At 37.0% G+C, this 21,197-nt stretch overlaps 1 protein-coding gene across 1 annotated transcript; it reads left to right on the plus strand.

Moving 5' to 3' along the window:
• The first annotated feature begins 1,470 nt into the window (after positions 1–1,470).
• LOC143570608 (uncharacterized) lies at positions 1,471–2,145 on the plus strand. The gene has a single exon (XM_077056221.1). The coding sequence runs from the start codon at positions 1,471–1,473 to the stop codon at positions 2,143–2,145; it is 675 nt and encodes a 224-aa protein (XP_076912336.1).
• The last annotated feature ends 19,052 nt before the right edge of the window (positions 2,146–21,197 follow it).

Raw genomic sequence — 21,197 nt, forward strand, 5'->3', positions numbered from 1 at the left:
CACAAAGAACTTCAGAGGCCCGCACTGCTATCAGAAACTATCAACAATGAATGGGCGAATCGTTTCACGAGACTTTCACAAGATTTAAGTTGTTGTTAAGAACATGTCCGCATCATGGAATAGCCTTGTGGGAATTAATTAAAGCGTTCCATGATGGGTTGTCAACTGACGATGTGCGAGACCTTCAATCCACCACAAATGGATCTTTTCTAACGAATAATGAAAATGTGGATTGGGGGCATCTCGAAAGACATGCTATGAACTCTAAAAGACAATCACAGTTGAACAGAATGATAAAGAGGTCAGTGGTGAAAGCAGTTGACAGTGGGGGTTCAGAGGATCGAATGGAAAGGTTGGAAAAGAAGTTGGATCAGTTAATGGTTGCTGGTACGAAAGATAAAGGGAAATCAGGAAAGACATATCCAGTTTGTGAAGGTTGTGGTGAACTAGGCCATACTGTGGCAACTTGTGGAGTCGTAAGGGATGACGAAGAAGAGGACGAAGAGAAGGTTATTTTGTTCAAGAGGAGAAAAGGTACAACAACAGTGGCAATTTAAACTCAAATACCTATCACCCGGGCCTCCGAAATCACCCTAATTTCAGCTATGGAAACCCGAAGACTCAGCAAAACCCAAATTTCCAAGGCAATTCCCAGGGAACCGGTTATCATTTAAATCAAAGACAGTATGGAACGGTTCATGTAACCAGCAGTGTGGATACAATCAGAGGGAGTTTGGTGGATATAATAAGGGATATCAAAAGAGTGAACAACAGGGGCAAGGAAGTTCTTCAGGTAATAAGGAAAAGTCGATTAAGGATGTGATGGACTTTTTGAAGCAGATGAAGACAGATCAAGAAGCTCGGAATAAAAGCATGAATCAAAGGTTAGAGCTCCAAGAGAAAGCTAATGCTTCGAGGGATAAACAGGTGAGCCAGCTTGCAGAAGAAGTGGCTAGTTTGAAGAGAAATCCATCCAAATTACCAAGTGATACCTTAAAGAATCTGAGCCATCAGAGTAGCGGTACATCGAATGGAATGAACACTCACATCAACCAGGTAAGTACCCTTAGGAGTGGTAAAACTTATGATAACGGGGTAAATCCACCACCCTTCATTGAGGGTGTGATGGAAGACTTAGGGGAAGATGGTAAAAATGATGATGACGTGGAAATCGAACCTAGAAATCAACCGAGAAAATCAATTAATAAAAATGTAAATGAATCGGTAATTAAAAAGGGAGCACCAATTACCAAGGAGGCGGATTCAACGAGTAAAACCGTTCCGTTTCCTCACGCTTTGGTGAATTCTGAAACATCATTGTCACTTAGAAAGAGGGGCCCACAACAGGAGGAAATATGGGAAATTTTCAAACAGGTAAAAATTAATCTACCCCTCATTGATGCTATAAAACAAGTCCCCGCGTATGTTAAGTATTTGAAGGACTTGTGTACTCAAAAATGAACTCATAAAATGCCTAAACAAGTTGACTTAACTGCTAATGTGAGTTCGGTTTTGACGGGCATCCTCCCACCCAAACTTCAAGATCCGGGAACGCCAATAATACCCATTCAAGTGGGCGATTTCAAAATGACAAGGTCGTTACTAGATCTTGGAGCCGGAGTGAGCATTCTCCCGGGAAGCTTGAACGACCAATATGATTTTGGTCCCCTTAGAAAAGCCGACACCACAGTGGTGTTGGCCGACTTAACACTTAAGCTTCCTAGGGAAATAGTGACTGATGTAATTGTCATGATTGAAGATTTTTATTATCTGGTTGACTTTATGGTTCTAGACTACGTAACAGTTGACCCGAAATGGCAACCGAATGTGATTCTCGCTCGGCCCTTTTTGGTAGCTGCAAATGCTTTAATAAACAGTAGAACCGGGGTGGTCGACATGGCCTTTAGTAATAAAAATCTTCGGCTCAATGTGTTTTCAAATGTATCTAACGCTCTGGTGAGTGATGAATGCTTCGCGGCTGACGCCATTGACGGGTTGAATCCTCACGAAAGTGAGGAAGATGCCGCAGAGGAGTGGGTTATTTGTTGCAGGGAATCTTTTGAGCATGTGTTGCAATTGAAAGAGGAGGAAAGGGCAGTTGAGGTGTTCGCTGCGAGTATTGGGAAGCTACCTTGGTCTCAGTAGGTGGAGAGACTACCGGACACTATTGACTCCAAGTTGAAACCCCCACTTGAGAGTCCACCGGTAATGGAGTTGAAGGAACTCCCAAAACACATCTCAAGTATGTGTTTTTGGGAGAGGGAGAGACGTTACCGGCTATCATTGCCTTGAATTTAACAGACGAGCAAGAAAGGGCATTGATGGAAGTTTTGAAGCAGTATAAAGCGGCGATTGGATGGACGATAGCGGACTTAAGGGGTATTAGTCTGTCTGTTGTGATGCACAAGATTATCACAGACCCCGAGGTATAGCCTGCACACGATGCACAAAGACGGTTGAATCCGAATATGTAGGAGGTTGTGAAGAAAGAGGTGTTGAAGTGGTTGGATGCGGGAATCATTTTCCCGATCTCGGATAGTACTTGGGTGAGCCCGACACAAACGGTTTCGAAGAAGGCGGGTATTCAGATAACCCGTGATGCGAGAGGTGAGGAAATTGCTACTCGACCGGTAACCGGGTGGCGGATTTGTGTTGATTATCGGAAGTTGAACGCGGCCGACCTCCAAGGATCATTTCCCTTTACCATTCATTGACCAAATCATCGAGAAATTATCAGGTCAGAAGATTTACTGTTTTTAGATGGTTATTCGGGGTATAATCAAATTGCCATTCACCCCGATGACCAACATAAGACCACATTTACGTGCCCATACGGCACATTCGCATTTAGGTGAATGCCTTTTGGCTTGTGTAATGCCCCGGCCACCTTTCAAATGTGCATGATGAGTATCTTCTCAGATATGGTCAGGGATTCACTAGAAATTTTTGTGGACGATTTTTCAATTTTCGGCTCATCTTTTTAATTATGCTTAAATGAACTAACGAAAGTTTTGAAAAGATGTGTGGAAACGAATCTGGTCTTAAGTTGGGAAAAGAGACATTTTATGGTTCAAGAGGGAACGGTTTTGGGTCATGTCATCTCAAGTAGGGGGGTTGAGGTTGACCGGGCGAAAGTCAATGTCATAGCTAATTTACCACCTCCTAAAAATGTGAAGTGAATTCGGTCATTCTTGGGGCATGCCGGATTTTACAGATTGTTTATTAAGAATTTCAGTGTCATAACTAAGCCATAATGTAATTTGTTATTGAAATATGTACCATTTGTTTTTATGAAGATTGTTTAAATTCTTTTAACGTGCTTAAAAACAAATTGGTCGAGGCCCCAATCCTGCTGTCACCTGACCGGTCACTTCTTTTTGAGATTATGTGTGACACGAGCGATTATGCAGTCGGGGCTGTTCTTGGTCAACGGGTGGACAAGAAGCCTATTGCAATATACTACGCAAGCAAAACCATTTCCGACGCTCAAATTAATTATACCACTATGGAAAAGGAGTTGCTTGCGGTAGTGTATGCGTTGGATAAATTTAGATCTTATATGTGGGGAAGCAAAGTTGTTGTGTTTTCAGATCATAGCGTAGTGAAATACTTGATGGAGAAGAAAGATGCAAAGCCGCGCTTGATAAGGTGGATTTTGCTCCTTCAAGAATTTGATGTGGAGATTCGCGATAAGAAGGGGAGTGAGAATGTTGTTGCGGACCATCTTTCCAGATTGGTAGAAAGACAAGAGGAGGAGGATGCCCGAGAGATAAATGAGTCATTTCCGGATGAACAACTGTTCTCTATGTCAACCTTGCCATGGTATGCTGACATCCTTAATTTTCTTGTTGCAGGTACCATTCCAGAATTTTGGCCAAAGAAAAAGAAGCACCAATTCATGGCTAAAGTGAAACACTATGTATGGGAGGACCCAGACTTGTTTAAAATTGGGGCGGATCAAGTGTTTCGAAGATGTATTCCAGATGAGGAGATTCGGAGTGTTTTGCCACACGCACATTCACTTGCATGTGGTGGCCATTTCAGTGGGCAGAAAACTAGTCATAAGATTTTAGCATGTGGTTTATACTGGCCCACTATTTTCAAAGAATCGGCGGAATATGCTAAAAACTATGTGAGATGTCAACAGTTGGGTAGCATTTCCAAGAGAAACGAGATGCCCATGCAACCAATCCTCGTAGTAGACATCTTTTATGTTTGGGGGATTGATTTTATGGGCTCGCTTCCAAATTCCTTCGAGAATTATTACATTTTGGTGGCGGTTGATTATGTTTCAAAATGGGTCGAAGCAATTGCCACCAAAACAAACGACCATGCCGTTGTTTGTAAATTTGTCCAAATGAACATATTTTCTAGATTTGGTGTTCCCCGCATTATAATCAGTGATGGGGGATCACATTTCAAAAACTTTAACTTTGGAAAACTACTTAAACGGTACGGCGTAAACCACCGAATAGCCACACCATACCATCCTCAAACGAGTGGTCAGGTGGAGGTGTCCAATAGGCATATTAAAGAAATTTTCCAAAAGACGGTGAGGCCCGATCGAAAAGATTGGTCTACAAAGTTAAATGATGCTTTATGGGCCTACCGAACAGTTTACAAAACGCCTATCTGCACCACCCCCTATCGGTTGGTTTATGGAAAGGGTTTCCATTTGCCCGTAGAACTTGCTCATCGAGCATTATGGGTTGTGAAGAATGTTAATATGGATTATGAGTGTACAAGAAAGGAGCGGAAGTTGAATATCTGCGAGTTGGAGGAGCTGAGAGATGAAGCGTATGAGTGTGCTTCGGCATACAAAGATAGGATGAAGCGAGTACACGATGCGAAGATTAAGCGGAAGGAGTTTGAAGAAGGTCAAAGGGTCTGGTTATACAATTTGAGAGCAAAGTTGTTTCCAGGTAAGTTGAAGAGCAAGTGGTTGGGGCCATACCAGGTTAAGCGTGTCGGTAATTTCAGTGAGGTTGAAATTGAAGATTTCGACGATCACTTAAGGCAAGTTGTGAACGGACATCGCTTAAAACCGTATTTGGAAGATGCAGATTTAAATAAAAGCATACATGAGTCGGTGGTGAGCTTTATAGTGACTGCACCGACATATTCAGCCGACTGCTAAGGGCCAGGTAATGTCGGGCTGTAGACGATAAATACAGCGCTTTCCGGGAGGCAACCCGAGCTCGGTTTGTATATTTCTTGGTATTAAAAAAACAAAATTGACCTGAAGCCACTGTAACCTACGGTGGCCATACCGTAGCTTACGGTGGCACCGTAGGCTACGGCCATTGCATGCAGTTACCGTAGGCTAAGGTGATTAACCGTAGCTTACGGTGGGATCCCTTCAGCAACGGTTTATCAATTAAAAATAAAAAAAAAAACGAAAATTAATATCAAATAAACTCAACCACACATTTAATCTAACCTACCTAATATTATAACCTTCTTCCTTCTTCCTTCTTCATTCTTCATTCTTCCTCTTATTCTTTCACCATAACTCTACCTTCTTCACAACCCTAACTCCTTCAATCCTCCACCAAATCTTCGATTCCAGGCTCTAGTTTTACTAATTTTTTGAGAGGAATTCAAGTGTGGTGTCGGTTTCCTTCAATTCCTCTTCGTTTTTCGCTGGATTCGTGGTGGAGGGTGACAAACCCTAGAAATCCAAGTTGGGGTTTTTCGTGTTTCATTGTTTATTCTAGTAATTGAAGTGTCTAGAGACTTGTTGCAACACTCAAGGTATATGAATTATTGTTTTATTGATGATTAGTTGAGGTATGTTGTTACTAGTTCTTTGGTGAATGTAGTTGGTTTGGTATATGGTTTTAGGTTGGTTTATCATGGTTATTGTTGGGGGGCTAGTACACTTGCGTCTTGGGTCATTGATCGGTATGGTTGTTATCATGGTTTAATATTTTTGAGAGTGTTAAATTTGATAGCCAAAACCAAGATTTTGTGTAATAAAAAGAAGGCGTTTATAATTAATGATTTTTAGAAATGAATTGATAACGGGGTTTAGTATATGAGAATGACTAACCATGAGTGCATCTCCACGACAAGTGTGGGGAAATTTTGGGTTGGTGTTAGTCATAGGGAGAACCTCGGTTAATGCATTTTGTTTGTTACGTTGTATGTAGGATGGGTAAGACAGGTGATACTCGAAGGAATCCACCACGGAACAAGGGTAAGGCAACCTCATCTTCGGCGGCACCGGATCCTCCATTAATTTTAAGGGATGACGATGAGGAGCATGATCCGATGGAGGAACCGTATGAAGATGAAGGCATGGCACCTCCTTTTAAGCCGATCTGGAAAGGAGGTCCTTTGTCAGCGATTGTTCCTTGGTGGCAGGCAGAATTATTTAATGATGAGATGAATAAGTTGCAGGTGAAGAATTTGGGGTTTATTTGTGAGAAGAAAGTCGATGTTGGTGACATGAAACCATTCGGGATTGTCAGAATGTTTAAGAATCAAGGATGGGAAGTTGCTTTGAAATGCTATGATGGTGAAATCAAGGTCTTGTATATGGAGAGTATTCAGGAGTGGGTATCCACTTTGAGATTGGATTGGGGTAATAATCCATCGAAAACGATGCGGTTGATCAGAATGGTTAACAGTAAGGAGGTTGTGATGTCAATGGACAGTCTTCGCCGTATCGCTCAGTTTGATTCGCGGCCATCAGGGGTAGGGCTGGCATATCGTGTATACCCGTACACAATAAGACACGAACACGATAAGACACGAACACGAAATGGGTATACCTATACACGACACGAAAACTTTTCGTGTACCTGTATCCTAAACACGAACACGAACCTGTTAATACCTGAAATACACGATAAGAGCTGTTTAGTAACACAAATTTGACAACCTGTTTAGGGAAATAAAAGTCGTCAAAAGTTCATAAAAGTCTTAAAATAAAATATAAATCCATGATCCTTAACAATTTTAAGACAAAAAACCATAGAAGCAAACAATAACAAGCAAACAAAAGTCGTTGAAAGTTCATAAAAGTCTTAAAATAAAGCATCCGAATTCTAATCAAACAACATCAAGTTCCAAACTTCCAAGCTCCAATTGGTCTTTCTTCTCAAATCTTCAATTCCAAGCAAACAAACAATCAAACCTACATACAAAATAAGTTGTAAGGCCCCGTTACCGGTAACCCTACTTTCACGTTGGATTTACTCATAAACATAGTTCTAAATATCAGAGTTAATTAAAAACTTTTCGCGGAATATAAAACTTTCATAAAACATTACATATCAATTCATAATCATGTCTTAAAACATTCCTCTTGTCTTTCAAAATCAAAACATAACTTATAAAACATATCAGATCTTCAGATGCCAGGCTTTAGTCTTCTGCCATGTGTCCTCCACTCAAGCCAGCTGTCTCATCCTACTCACCTGCGTGCATACTAAAAGTCAGCTACGCTGAGTGAGTTCTAGTTAATCATACAATACCATACAATACCTTATTACATACATACGTACTTAACCTCATAACTTTCTTTCATACACACATAAGTACTCATACCTTCATTCTTACTTACATACTTTCCTTCTTACTTACATACTTTCTTTACATTCATAATCATACGTTTTTAAGAGCCTTTCGCCCTATAACCTCACAGATATTATAAGGGTCTGGTCCCTAACATCACAGATATTATAAGGGTCTGGTCCCTAACATCACAGATATTATGAGGGTCTGGTCCCTATCCTCACAGATATTGTAAGGGTCTGGTCCCTAACATCACAGATATTATAAGGGTCTGGTCCCTAACATCACAGATATTATAAGGGTCTGGTCCCTTGTTTTCGAATATTAGTAGGGTTCGATTCCCTCTTCGTTACCATACAATCATACATCATACCTCGAGTATTATTAGGGCTCGGTACCCTTTTTGTAACCATACAACCATACAACCGTCATTTCCTTCTTTTATTAACTTTATTACGTTCATACACATAAACATACATATCATACTTGCCATATTTATAACGTTACAACCTGACAGTACGTGCAATATCCGAAGATCGTTCACGAACCATCAAGCAATCATTCATACATATCACATATATCACATATGGCTTTATAACGTTACAACCTGACAGTACGTGCAATATCCGAAGATCGTTCACGAACCATCAAGCAATCATTCATACATATCACATATATCACCTATGGCATACACTTATCACTTAGGATAAATGTATTAACAACACATCAAGTATGCACACAGCCCCGAAAACATAACAAGGAATGGGGCTAGAAACTCACCTGAATCCTGTTACGCTCGCCGTTGATCGTAATTCCTTTCTTTAACTGGGCTCGGCTAACTGTATAATATTTACACATATCAATTAACTACTACTACTCGTTTTGTATTTCCATCTATATATGACCCACAACGAACGGGGGTCCGGGGGCAGCGCCCCTGGCAGCGGGGTTCTAGGGGCGGCAGCCCCTAGCGGGGTCCAAGGGGCAGAGCCCCTGGCTGGGGTTAAGCTGCCAGGTCAGCTTGGAAAAATTTTATTTTCGATAACTGCCTTAACACATTTTCCATTAGGTTTTTAATTTATTTTATAAACGAACTTCACTTCAGGCGAAGTTAAACCTTAGGCGAACTTGGCTTCAGGCGAAGTTAAACCTTAGGCGAACTTGGCTTCAGGCGAAGTTAAACCTTAGGCGAACTTGGCTTCAGGCGAAGTTAAGCCTTAGGCGAACTTGGCTTCAGGCGAAGTTATACCTTAGGCGAACTTGGCCGTAGGCGAAGTTATCCTTAGGCGAAGTTACGCTTGAAGGCGAAGTTACGCTTGAAGGCGAAGTTCATCAGGCGAACTTAATCTTGCAGGCGAAGTTATCGCGCTGCAGATCTGTTTGCCCATAACTCCTTCGTTTCTTAGCCAAATAACTCGATTTTGGTACCCACGGAATCGTATGATCGGCAACTACAAATCCCAACCATCAAATCGGCCTAAAATCGACGTTTTAGGGGTCCGATTTGGGCAGTTTGGGTTTCGGGTCCGGTTAACCCAACCAATCCTAACCATTTACAGTAATAATAGCTTTGTTGGATTGTTCTTACCTTACCAACTCAGATCTATCAACAAAATCTCGGGTTTCGGCTTCGAATCTTGATCGGTTAGTATGTGTGTGTTTTGAGGAGTGTGTGGAGTGTGTGTGTGTAGTTTGGTGAGAAATGAGATATTTTGGGATTTTGGGGGTATTTATATCCCTGAAATCCCATTCTCATTTATCCTATCTCAATTAATCCAAGTCCATGACCCGCTCCTACTCGATATTAATAATTAACAACGTGAAATCACTAAACATAACTTTCTTTATTTATAATTAAAATTTTAGGATGTTACATAAGTATAGTCAATTAGTCATATTAATCATATGGACAATTCGGTATATTCATATAGTTTTATCAAGCAACATTACTAAGTAGAAGGAAGCACCGGCGGTCGGCGGCGGCTCTGACAACGGAGAGGAGAAATTGAGAAAGTCCGGTGAGGAAGTGGTGCCGGCTGAGAAGTGGTGGCAGAGGAATCACCGGAGAAGGGCGGTGGGCGTAGAGAGGTTTGGCTGGAGAAGTGGTGGCCGCGATGGAGAAGTGAGTTAGGGTTTGGAAATGTGAAAGTGACGGGAGTTAGGGTTTGGGGATAAATGGATATAATAGTTTATAATTATAATATTATATATATATAATTATAAAAATCTAACTAGGTACTTACAGGTAAACAGGTATTTTACCTGTTTAGACACGAAAATTAACAGGTAAATTCGTGTCTACCTGTTTAGTACACGAAACCTGTTAAGGCCTTACAATTACCTGTTAAATTCGTGTAGGTACGTGTCGTGTATTCGTGTCTCGTGTATAAATTGCCAGCCCTAATCAGGGGAATACATCTACCCGTCGGAAGCGGATCTCTACCGACACCCCGACAAATACCCCACGTATGAAATGATGAAGGCGGAATTATTTAATCCGGGGATGGCTCACCAGTTGTTAAGGAATAATCTGAGGGGACAAGTGAGATTACTGTTGAGTTTGGAGATTATTAATGTTATGCCACGAAGAGGGGATCGAACAAGTGTGCGGCAGTGGGAGATCACTATTTTGTATGCGTTAATGAAAGGGACGCCGAAAATTTCATTCCGGTACTTGATTATGATGAATATTTGGGAGGCTCGTCAATCGAAGAAGAAAGTGATTATCCCACATTGCCGGCTGATAATGGCTTTGCTGAAAATGAAAGGTGCCATCGGGGAGGATGCACCGAGGTTTGAAAAAACCCATACTCCTTTTTCGATAGACCAAATGGAGAAGAAGGGATGGGAGACTGAGATAACAGCAGAGTATTTGATTTTGAAGCATTGGGACACCAAGACGTTGTTGAAAGCATTGAAGAATAGTGATGGTGATGATGTTGTGGAAGAAGTTTATGAGCCGAGGTTAGCGGAGTCAGTCGTGGGGCAGCACCACGAGGTGGTGTTGAGAGTAGTCAAGCGGGTGGTTCGTTTGAGCAGCCACCTTTTATTCCAGTTCAGGAACCGCATGTGATGTTTCAGGATGACGCACGAATGACCGAATGGCTTCAAAATTCGATGCCTAATGTTTATGGGGGTTGGAGTAATGAGTTTCAGTACATGTACGACCAACAGAATCAGAATGCGAAATTACAGCGTGGGAAACTCAGCGATTGTATAACAGGATGGAGCTGTGGAACCAAACCTATGCATATAATTTTCAGCAGGAGATTAATGAAAGGCACATGGACGATATCCACAACAGGATGCATTAGGCATGGCATCGCGGGGAGATGGTGGTAGCAAACCCGCCTATGATCGATTACACTACTTTGGGTCCTTATGATGGTAGTGTCCAGTATCCACCACCGCAGCTTCACCACTCACGCTGGGTTGATCTACATACAGATGCAGCGCGAGATTCGGAAGCAAGTAGCTCGTCGGACGCGTTTAACTTTTATGGAGTGATGGAGACGATGAGGTCGATCTTTGGCGACCCGCATACCCAGTACTATTGAGCACTCGCTGATCAGCTAATCAGGTCCATGTGTCTCCCTTATCTCTATGTTTATGTTGAACAATTTTTCTTTAGTTTTATTTGTTCGGGCGGTCGGGAGGTGGCGTGAGACTTGTTGGTATGTTTTTTTGTTTGTTTTGTGAATTATGTGTGGTCAGCGGTGGTGTTGAACTTTTTATCTTTTGTGTATGGTTTCTTGTGTTTAGTGTCGTTTTTATGTGTAATCGGGTAGGATTTTCCGAATGCCTCACATATGTTTTGATGGTAACTTACATTGGGGACGATGTAATGTTTAAGTGTGGGGATGCGGGTTTGGTTTGAAAATGAAAAACGCTAAGAATGTCCCGTGTTAAAAATTTTATACACAATGAAAAATGATATAAAAACTGGAACTGTTAAAAAATAATAAAAATAAATAAATAAATAAGTAATAAATACAAATATATATATATATATAATAGTAATAGTAAATAAATATTAATAGTAGTAATAATAATAAAAGAACAGTAACACACTTAACTTGTGATGTGTCGGTAGACTCAGCCTTTAAGAATGAAAGGACGGTTTGGTTGTTGACTCAATTGCACCTCTAATTGCTTGATTTTAGTGGGAAACATTTTCGGGTTTTTGTAAGACCCCGAATCCTGGGAATCCTATAGTTGGTGATCATTCCATAAACTTACAAAATTCTTAAACTCAAAACAGGTCATTCCATTTCAAAAATCAGTTCAGAGTATGAATCAGCGGAAAAATCGTAATTATCAAAAGAGGTTCCTAAAACCCGAGAGTTATGCCCAAAACCAAATTACAATGTATTTAGTAATAATAAAAAGAAAAACAATGTTCATTGATAAAAATTTTCGACTAAATATGCCCTTCACCGTCCAAGTAGCCTCGTACACGTCCAAACGGTAAAGCATCCTCCTCCTAACCTGAAACTCACAGTAACATGTACACAAAGTCAGCTTGAGCTGAGTGAGTTCAAGTTTTAATAATTAACATCTATAATAATAATCATTCCAAGAGTTTTAAAAAGAAACGTGATACGAACAGTTAGGCCATCATCAATAACAAGTAGTCATACTCGTATATATGTACATCTATATAATTATATCCCTATAAGTATCATCCAAGTAATAACATCAAGGTCGAGCACACGTACAACCCAAACACGTAACATCTCATCCAACGTATGCAAACACAAAGTAGGCATACGTAAACATCCTTAGTCGATAACGACTAATAAACATCGCCAATTATTGGCCATACAATAATACATGTATAAACATACATACAAACATACAATAATATCCTCCCAAGGCCTACCCTATACAAGTAAGCCCATACAAAATAATTTAAACGATTCATCAAGCAAAATCACTTAGGTGTGCATGCTAGCCCAAACTTAAAAAGAGTAAAAAGGGGAATCATGAACTCACCTGACACAAGGCACGACTTGACCATGAGCTAGAGAACCCCTAAGTATCCTCAAAACTCAAACGCCTGTCATACAATCATTACTAATGACATCGAAAGGACTCGTTTATCCTACGAGACGTTCTAACATGGTTCGAGTTACCTAAAGTCTCGACCTCATCAAATTTAATCATAACAGCCCCCGAGGCCTTACATTCACCAATACGACCCTTAGATACTCCCGGGAATAAAGAATTCCCAAATTACCCCCGGAAGCACTAAGTGACACCAGCACGCCCGTTTAAGAGTTGTTTAGGCAATTAACATCCAACTCAGCCCCGTGTGGACCCAGTATGATAAATTCACAGCCAACAAATCCACACGACACTACACGAGTCAAATGGGTCGGTAACTCGCAAGTACAACGCACCAACTATTCAATAAACGCAAATGCGCGTTGTACCGACCCATTTGAGTAACCAACAACCAATTCAGCCCCAATACTTATAAAAACCATTTTCCAACAGATCGTATATTAAACCGAAGCTATCCAAACTGAATTGGTCATCACTTACTTCATCCCTCGCGTTAAACGCAACAAATCACTATTTTAGCCAACCGAAAACTAGTTTTCAATCTACAACTAGTTGACCAATCAAACGAACACCAATGGACATGATTTTAAAGTATGTTATACTAGACATACCTAAGAAGATTTTGGTGCAAAAACCTCAACCAAAACAGTCCCGGAATTGCTCAATTGGACAGCCACCCGGTTAGCTTAAAACAAGCCGTTTATCGATCAATACGCGAGATATAACGACCAATTAAGGTGTAAAAGACTTGAGGGAACATGGAATTAACCTTCAATTGAAGTTTGGCACTTGGGATTTGCTGCAAAAAAAGAAAAAGAGGGGGTGGGGGCTGTTGCTCTTCCGCGATCGGACAAGGAAAAGAAAGGGGGGGTTAGGGCTTTAGCTTTATGTTATAATATAAAATGTTACACCCTAGCCCCTCCAAATCGAAGGATATGGCAACTTGAAAGAAAAGTTAAATGATTTAACATACCGGGATGACGAGAAGGTTTCTGAGGAATGTCGGATAAATCCCGAGAAATGTACATACTCTACAAGCTTTAAACCATGGAACTGAAAATTAACGGGTGTTACAGTTTTGTTTGTTTAGCTAAGCCTGTGTAAGAATTGGGATGAAAGGTCGGGCCATACTCAAGCCTTTTGTTAGATTTGATCACCAAAAGAAATTTTTAAAATATGAATAGACTACTGAATGATGCTTGGATAGGTTTAACGTTAGAGTATCCTAGATGGCTTGTGATATAAACATAACGAAAATACTTCTAGTTTAAGTGGTTAACGCTTCATAGGTGTATGGTTTTATAACCTTAAATCCTGTATTGATGGGATGCTCTAGGGTTCGGATACCATGGTTCTTTATGCGGTATATCATCTTGGTATTCATATTTCCTAAGTGGACTTATGAATATTAAAAGAGCTCAAAGAGCAAACCCGCAGTTTATCTGCCACTTATAAGTCATTAAACATGATCATTACGTGCTTTTAAAGTACAATTACACTACTGACTTGATCATCCACGCTGTTAGTCATGTGGGGTCCCCGTGCTCGCATCTCATTACCGTTAAGAAACGAACCACACGGGACACGTCACATGTAAGCCCTACAGATGAATTCGTGCATACTCACCCATGGAGATGGACTTTGGGGTGTTGCTTGATAACGGGGGTATACCATGTAGTGGGGGCTATTTGCTAGTTAGTAACCTAATTGTACCTTAATCGTATCTAATGGCCATTCTGGTAGACTTTGACGCTTAAGTTTAGGTTTTGGTTCGATAAAATATCCAGGATTGTTTTAGCTATTGCATATGGGCTTAAAATGATACACATGGTTGTGCATAATTTTGATCATCTGACCCTAAGGTTTAAGTCAAGTTGAGGTGGTCTGGCTCGGTAAAACCATTATGAAGCATGGTAAGGCGGCTTCAGGGCTTGATTTGTGGGTTCCACATAATCATATAAACTAATGAAATTGTCACGCCTTATTTGTCCCGGTAAGTATTAAGGCATGGGTTTAAGTGGATAGCAATATCGGCAATCGCAGTTTTTGTGTTATTTGTTGATATTTAATGTAATTTAATTATTTAGAAAAAAAATAGTTTCCGGTTCTAATTTCATTGTACATCTTTTTCGGGTCGAAAAAGGACAAGTGTGGGAATGTGATTCATGGGTGAAATATCGTGTACTAAATGAGTCATATCACATGTTTTATGAATTTATATGCCGGAAACACGATTACTTTGTGTGCGTTTACGATTACAGGTGTGCGGAGCTTAAAGGAGCTAAATGGGAGCATATGAGATGGAAAGTAAAGGAGGATTTTATTTTATGGAGTGATAGAGCAAGTGAAGATGAAGACGTGGCCGAAAACGGGGCATAAATCGGAGTTCAAACGAAGAAGTTACAGGCGAAACAGTTTGGTGGGTGACAGGACACCGTAGCCAACGGTGCCCCACCGTAGCTTACGGTGAGGGCTGCTACCGTAAGGCAGAGGGTGTTCACCGTAAGCTATGGTCCCCACCGTAGCCTACGGTGGGTAGACCGTAGCCTACGGTCGGCTTGATGGAAAAAGTCTTTTTTTAGGTTTTTGGAACTATTTAAGGCCGGTTCATACCTAGGCCGCCTATCTTCGATATCACATCATACTTGGACTTTTTTGGAGGCTTATTCCACCATTCTAACACATTTTAATCACCCGAATCATCCATGGCATCATCCACTCAAGAATCAAAGAAGCTATTCAAGACGACTATGCTAGGCTAAACCACTCGTGACCATCTCCGGGTGTAGGGTTGAGTTGTTCATTGGATTGTTGGTACTCTAAACCTTATTTTTAGATTTTGTTTGTGTGCTTGAACATACTCTTGGGTAATCAATGATATTTGCAGTTTATTAGTTATTGATTTTAGTCATCAACAATTAGGATTGAGTTCTTAGTGTCATTGACCTAGTGTCCTTAACCATAATACTGAGTGATTCATCATTGCCTAAGATTAATAATCAAGTAGATTATTGGTTAGCCGTGTCAATCAATTGGATTAAGTTCTAACGATCAACATAGCCACACATCTAGTCTATTGGTTTAACTGATTCAAACAAATATTATAATCCAATATGTTTATCTATCCAATTTACTTCAAAACCTGAAACCTGGAGATTGGTTACCATTTTCATAATTGTTTACAAATAAATTAATCATATTTTCGTTTAACAAATCTCTTAAAGCGGTTGACATCGTTTGTCCTCTTAGTATAATTAGTTGTAAGGATTGAACTTGATTAGCACTTTCCACTAATTCCTTGTGGATTCGACATCTTACTTGCCCTAGCTAGTAAAAGTAATTTATAAATATTTTTTATTGATCTTTCGACATCGATCACACAAATAAGCTAAAAAAACATATTCAAATTAGCTTATTCAAATTAGCTTGTATAAGCTAATAAGCATAATAAGATTCACAACAACAAATCTCTTATTTATACTTATTAAATAAATAATAGATAATAGATAATTTGTTATGGAAAATTATGTGTCTATTGTTTGTAAACTTGTTTATAAAACTATTGATTTTTATAAACATAACTATAAAACTAAGGTTTTGAGTTTTGAAAACCGGTCAATTCAATCGTTGATCAAGTGAAAGTGACTGATAATAAAAGATTGTTACCGAGGTTAGAATGCAGGTTCAGTTTGTGTCAATAAAAAATGAGGGTTCTTTAGAGAGATTAAAGGCTATGTCAAATCAGCATCTCTATTAGTTGTCTTTATGTGAAGAAGGATGCATAAAACTGAGGTTTTTAACATAGAGAAGTCGATACATCTTAATATGTGGGTAAATGAAAGTGTAATGGGGGTTCTTGGCATTGTATACTAGAAAAAAAAATTCTTATAAGGTTGTTAAGCTGTGACAAAATTTCATGCTTAACCTTACGTTTATTTTAAAATATCTTTCATTAAAAATATTAACTTTCTCACATAAACGGAAGTTCTTCATGTAAGTCTTTTCGTTGATCTCGTGACCATCCTTCACTTGGCCTTATAATGTGCCTTTAAAACGTTAACTTATGCTAAGATTATATTTGGATGAATATATTTAAAAAAAAACTTTCATTACGGTCGACAAAGAATGTGGCACAACAAAAAGTTGGTTGATCTTTAACAATGTTTGAAGTTTTTCTTTTCTTTTTTATTTGGAACAACAAAGACCCAGACATTACATCAACATAACAAATGGACAATAAAAACATACACAATGTCTTAAAAACTTAATACCAAAGCCATAACATACAAAATGATCTAAAATCCGTATAAAAGTGATTAATTCAAAAAAAAAAACCAAACCAAAGAAAGTTAATATTCTTTTAATCCTCTTTTATGTTTTATTTTCTCGTTTTGTTTGTATATTGCATACTCAATTTCTAGTCGGTATTTAATACAAAAAACTGAAAATATGAATACCCATCTTACTTAATACCGAAATCAATAAATCTTGGTATTCATATGAACACTAACTGAATATGGTAAATCAGTACGGGTAGTCAAGTACATGTATCAGACGTGAAAAATAAAAAAAGCATTCCTAATTCATCCTAGTCCAAATCAAGGTGATGAAAGATTTGTGGTAAAAAAATAATTAAAAAAAATCATAACTTAAAATATAAAATAAATGAAAAATATACAAAAATTAAAAATATTTCCCCCCGTCTTCCTCGATTAAAATATAAAAAAGATACAACTTTGAGGAAAAAATATTAGACACAATTACAAACTTACTCCATGACGCTTCTCCAAAATAACAAGATTGGGTACTAATGTTTAAAAGTTGCAAGTTTGGGTACTAAAGTTTTAATTTGTAACAATGTTAGGTACTAATTTTAACTTTCGTTAACATTTTAATGGAATTTACATCAACTTGTCACCGTAACGCTCGGGTTTATCAATGCACATGCCTCAACGCTGAATATGGTAAATCGGTACGGGTAGTCAGGTACATGTACCAGACGCGAAAAATAAAAAAGCATTCCTAATTCATCCTAGTCCAAATCAAGGTGATGAAAGATTTGTGGTGAAAAAATAATTAAAAAAAATCATAACTTAAAATATAAAATAAATGAAAAATATACAAAAACTAAAAATATTTCCCCCGTCTTTCTCGATTAAAAAATAAAAAAGATACAACTTTAAGGAAAAAATATTAGACACAATTACAAACTTACTCCATGACGCTTCTCCAAAATAACAAGATTGGGTACTAATGTTTAAAAGTTGCAAGTTTGGGTACTAAAGTTTTAATTTGTAACAATGTTAGGTACTAATTTTAACTTTCGTTAACATTTTAATGGAATTTACATCAACTTGTCACCGTAACGCTCGGGTTTATCAATGCACATGCCTCAACGCTCAGATTTTAACAACGCTTTGTTTTTTTTTCCAACCGAATAAACATCGTTTTAAATATTTTAATTTTTATATGTTAATTTTTTTATATGTTAATTCAACAAATTTATATTTGTTGGTTTTATTAAGGTACCTACCGAATAAGCGTAATCAATCCCCACCGAATACGCGTCAACTCATTGTTGTAACACCATGTCCGGTTTTATCGGCTGAAGAAATATTGTTTTAAATATGATATTATTGTCATTACGCATTCTCACTAAATTATTTGGCATATTTGTGTTTAGGAATATATTAGAATTTCACGTTCTAATTAGTATGACAACTAGTGGTTTACCCGTGCGTTACGCGACGAATTCGGTAGGTAAAACTCAGGCCTTGTAGTTGCGAGTCAACGTGAATTCTGTTTGTATTTACCACGTTCGTTAAGGTATCGGAATTAAATCTAGAAAATAAGTTCATCATATTAACATACTTTAAAAAAATAACGGCGCTCGTATAGCGTATTATTTTATACAATATTTAAAACAATATTTATTCGGCCGGTAAAATCGGGCATTGTGTTACATCAACGAGTTGACACATATTCGGTGGGTATTGGTTACGTTAGTAAAAGTATCTCAATAAAACCCAAAATACAATTTTTTTTTGAATTAGCATATTAAAAATAAAATACTTAAAACGATGTTTATTCGATCAGTAAATATAGGGCATTGGTAAAAGCCGAGCGTTGAAGCTAGGCATTGGTAAACCCGAGTGTTATGACCGTGAGTTGACGCAAATTCTGTTACCTTTTAACGGAAGTTAAAGTTAGTACCTAACATTGTTATAAAATTAAAACCTTAGTACCCAAACTTGCAACTTTTAAACCTAAGTACCCAATCTTGTTACTTTAGGGAAACATCAGGGACTAACTTCGTAATTGTGTCAAAATATTATTGTGTTTTTTTACTTATTATTGTGTTTTATGTTTATTTTCGTCATTGATTGTGTCTTTTTTCCTTGATATTGTGTTATATTACTCAACTAGGATAGTACCCGTGTTACACACGGGTGGAACATATTTAAAATGTAATATTTATGTAACATCATATAAATTTAATTAAATGCAAATGTTGTATTTATAAATAAACTAGTTTGAGGCCCGTGTATTACACGGTCAACAAAATAATCATATATTGTTAATACAATTATAATTTACATTAAAATTACATAAATTACATAACTAAGATTACAGAAATGAGTTAAAAATAAGTAAAAACTTTCTTGTACACTACATTTGTGATTGTATTGGTCCATATACATTGTTAATCAAAAAATCAAAACCTTTAGTCCATGGCTGCTTGTAACTCTTGATAAGGTAGCATACAAGTATGCTTGTAACTCTTGATATAGTCACGTATAGTTGCCCGTGTGACAAATAAGGTTCTTCAAGTACATACCAACCCTTGATAAATGATAATAGATCCCTGAAACTAACAAAATAAAAATATTCATACACATAAAATATCATACATTTTAATAAATTAATATGATATCATTTAAGATAATCCGTTCATGTTTATCCAAAAAACATGATTATTCTAAAAACCTCATTACTTGAACTTTTATGATATAATCATCCTTAAAATCTTTAGAATTTGAAATTGGTTGATTATGATGTTGTCATTAATATTCTGTGTGTGAAAATTTTTTAATTGAATTTATGTTTTATAATTAACAATTGTATAATCAAGCAACATATAAAATCGAAAATTAAATTATAACAAAATGATTTGTTTTATTTCCTATGAATGTAATTGCTAGGAGAATGAAAAAGATATACTAACCTTAAAGTCATTGTTCAAAATAGCAGTGATTTAGTAGAATATTAGAAGATTTAAGTTGCATAAAGTGAACGTAGTTATTCTTATTTATAATAGTTGAAAGTATTGAATAAAGAATGCTTAAATTTTGAGTATTAATCATGTGTTATTAGTTGTTATTATGGAAAGTTGTTAGAATATTTAATTAATCGATATATATATATATATATATATATATATATATATATATACATATATATATTTCAAAAACTTATAGAGAAAAAAAAAAGAAAGCAAAGATTTTAGATTTTACAGAAGCATGGTAAATGATTTTTTGCCGGATTATTATTATTTTTAAATTAAGGTGAAAATGGAATATTCTTGAAATGTAATGAGGAGCATAATTAAGTTATAAATAATAAAAAAATAAAAATAAAAATATTATATATTTCTATTAAGTTACATTATAATTAAGGTGTGAATCTTAATAAATTTTTATAACATATTTTAATAATAAATGTTATAATTGTTCTTAAAAAAAAATTTGTGTATAGCTTTATTATTTTGAATATAAACCATAATAAACATTTTAATTATGTACTAACGAACAGGTAACATTAGCATAACCCCAATTCGTTGTATTTATATAAAAATAAAATTAATAAGTTAATATAATATTGAAATTATGTAAATTATTGATGAAGACGATATTCTAAGTTTCAATATACTAAATGATTATTGGAAAGCCAAAATAGTGGGATGAAATTGAAACAGATTTGTTGGTTTAAAATTTTAAATGATTTTAATTAAGTAATTTGTCTTATAAGGTATATTAAATTAAATATATTTAAATGTACAAAAACGCATAAATTAAGTAATAAAATATATGTTTCTAAACCATTTTGGACTGAGTTATGAAAAAAAAATATTGAAAACTAAATATTGATCTTCTTATTGCTAAAACCATTTATACAATAAAAAGTGTCTTATAAATAAGTGGCAGATAGTTTATTTAGTAAATCGTTATACACATGGATTATAATTATAATATTCAACTTCAATTATTTAATGCTAACATCAAGATATATATAATAGGTACCATCCATGTTTGCAATATTTAAACAAAATGTTTGGAGAAAATCAAGATAATACACATTTTCCTGAGTTTAAATGCACATGAAAAATTTTTATATCTAAATTGGAAACCAGTCTTATACAAAAAAAATTATGCATTGCTGCTTGAATCTCAGTTTAAAAACTATTTTTAGTTTATTACCAAACAAATCCAAATTCTTTTACAATGATGCACCTTTATTTTCTTTAATTTGCAATTACCTGTGACTTTAAAATTTCATTTCGACAATGATTTAATGCTAACATCTCACCGCGCCATACACGCCTCAACAGA

This window comes from Bidens hawaiensis, unplaced genomic scaffold (assembly GCF_021521415.1).
Source record: "Bidens hawaiensis isolate Kalapana, Puna unplaced genomic scaffold, B.hawaiensis_p1.1 tig00001269_1, whole genome shotgun sequence".
In the NCBI taxonomy this organism is placed as follows: Eukaryota; Viridiplantae; Streptophyta; class Magnoliopsida; order Asterales; family Asteraceae; genus Bidens; species Bidens hawaiensis.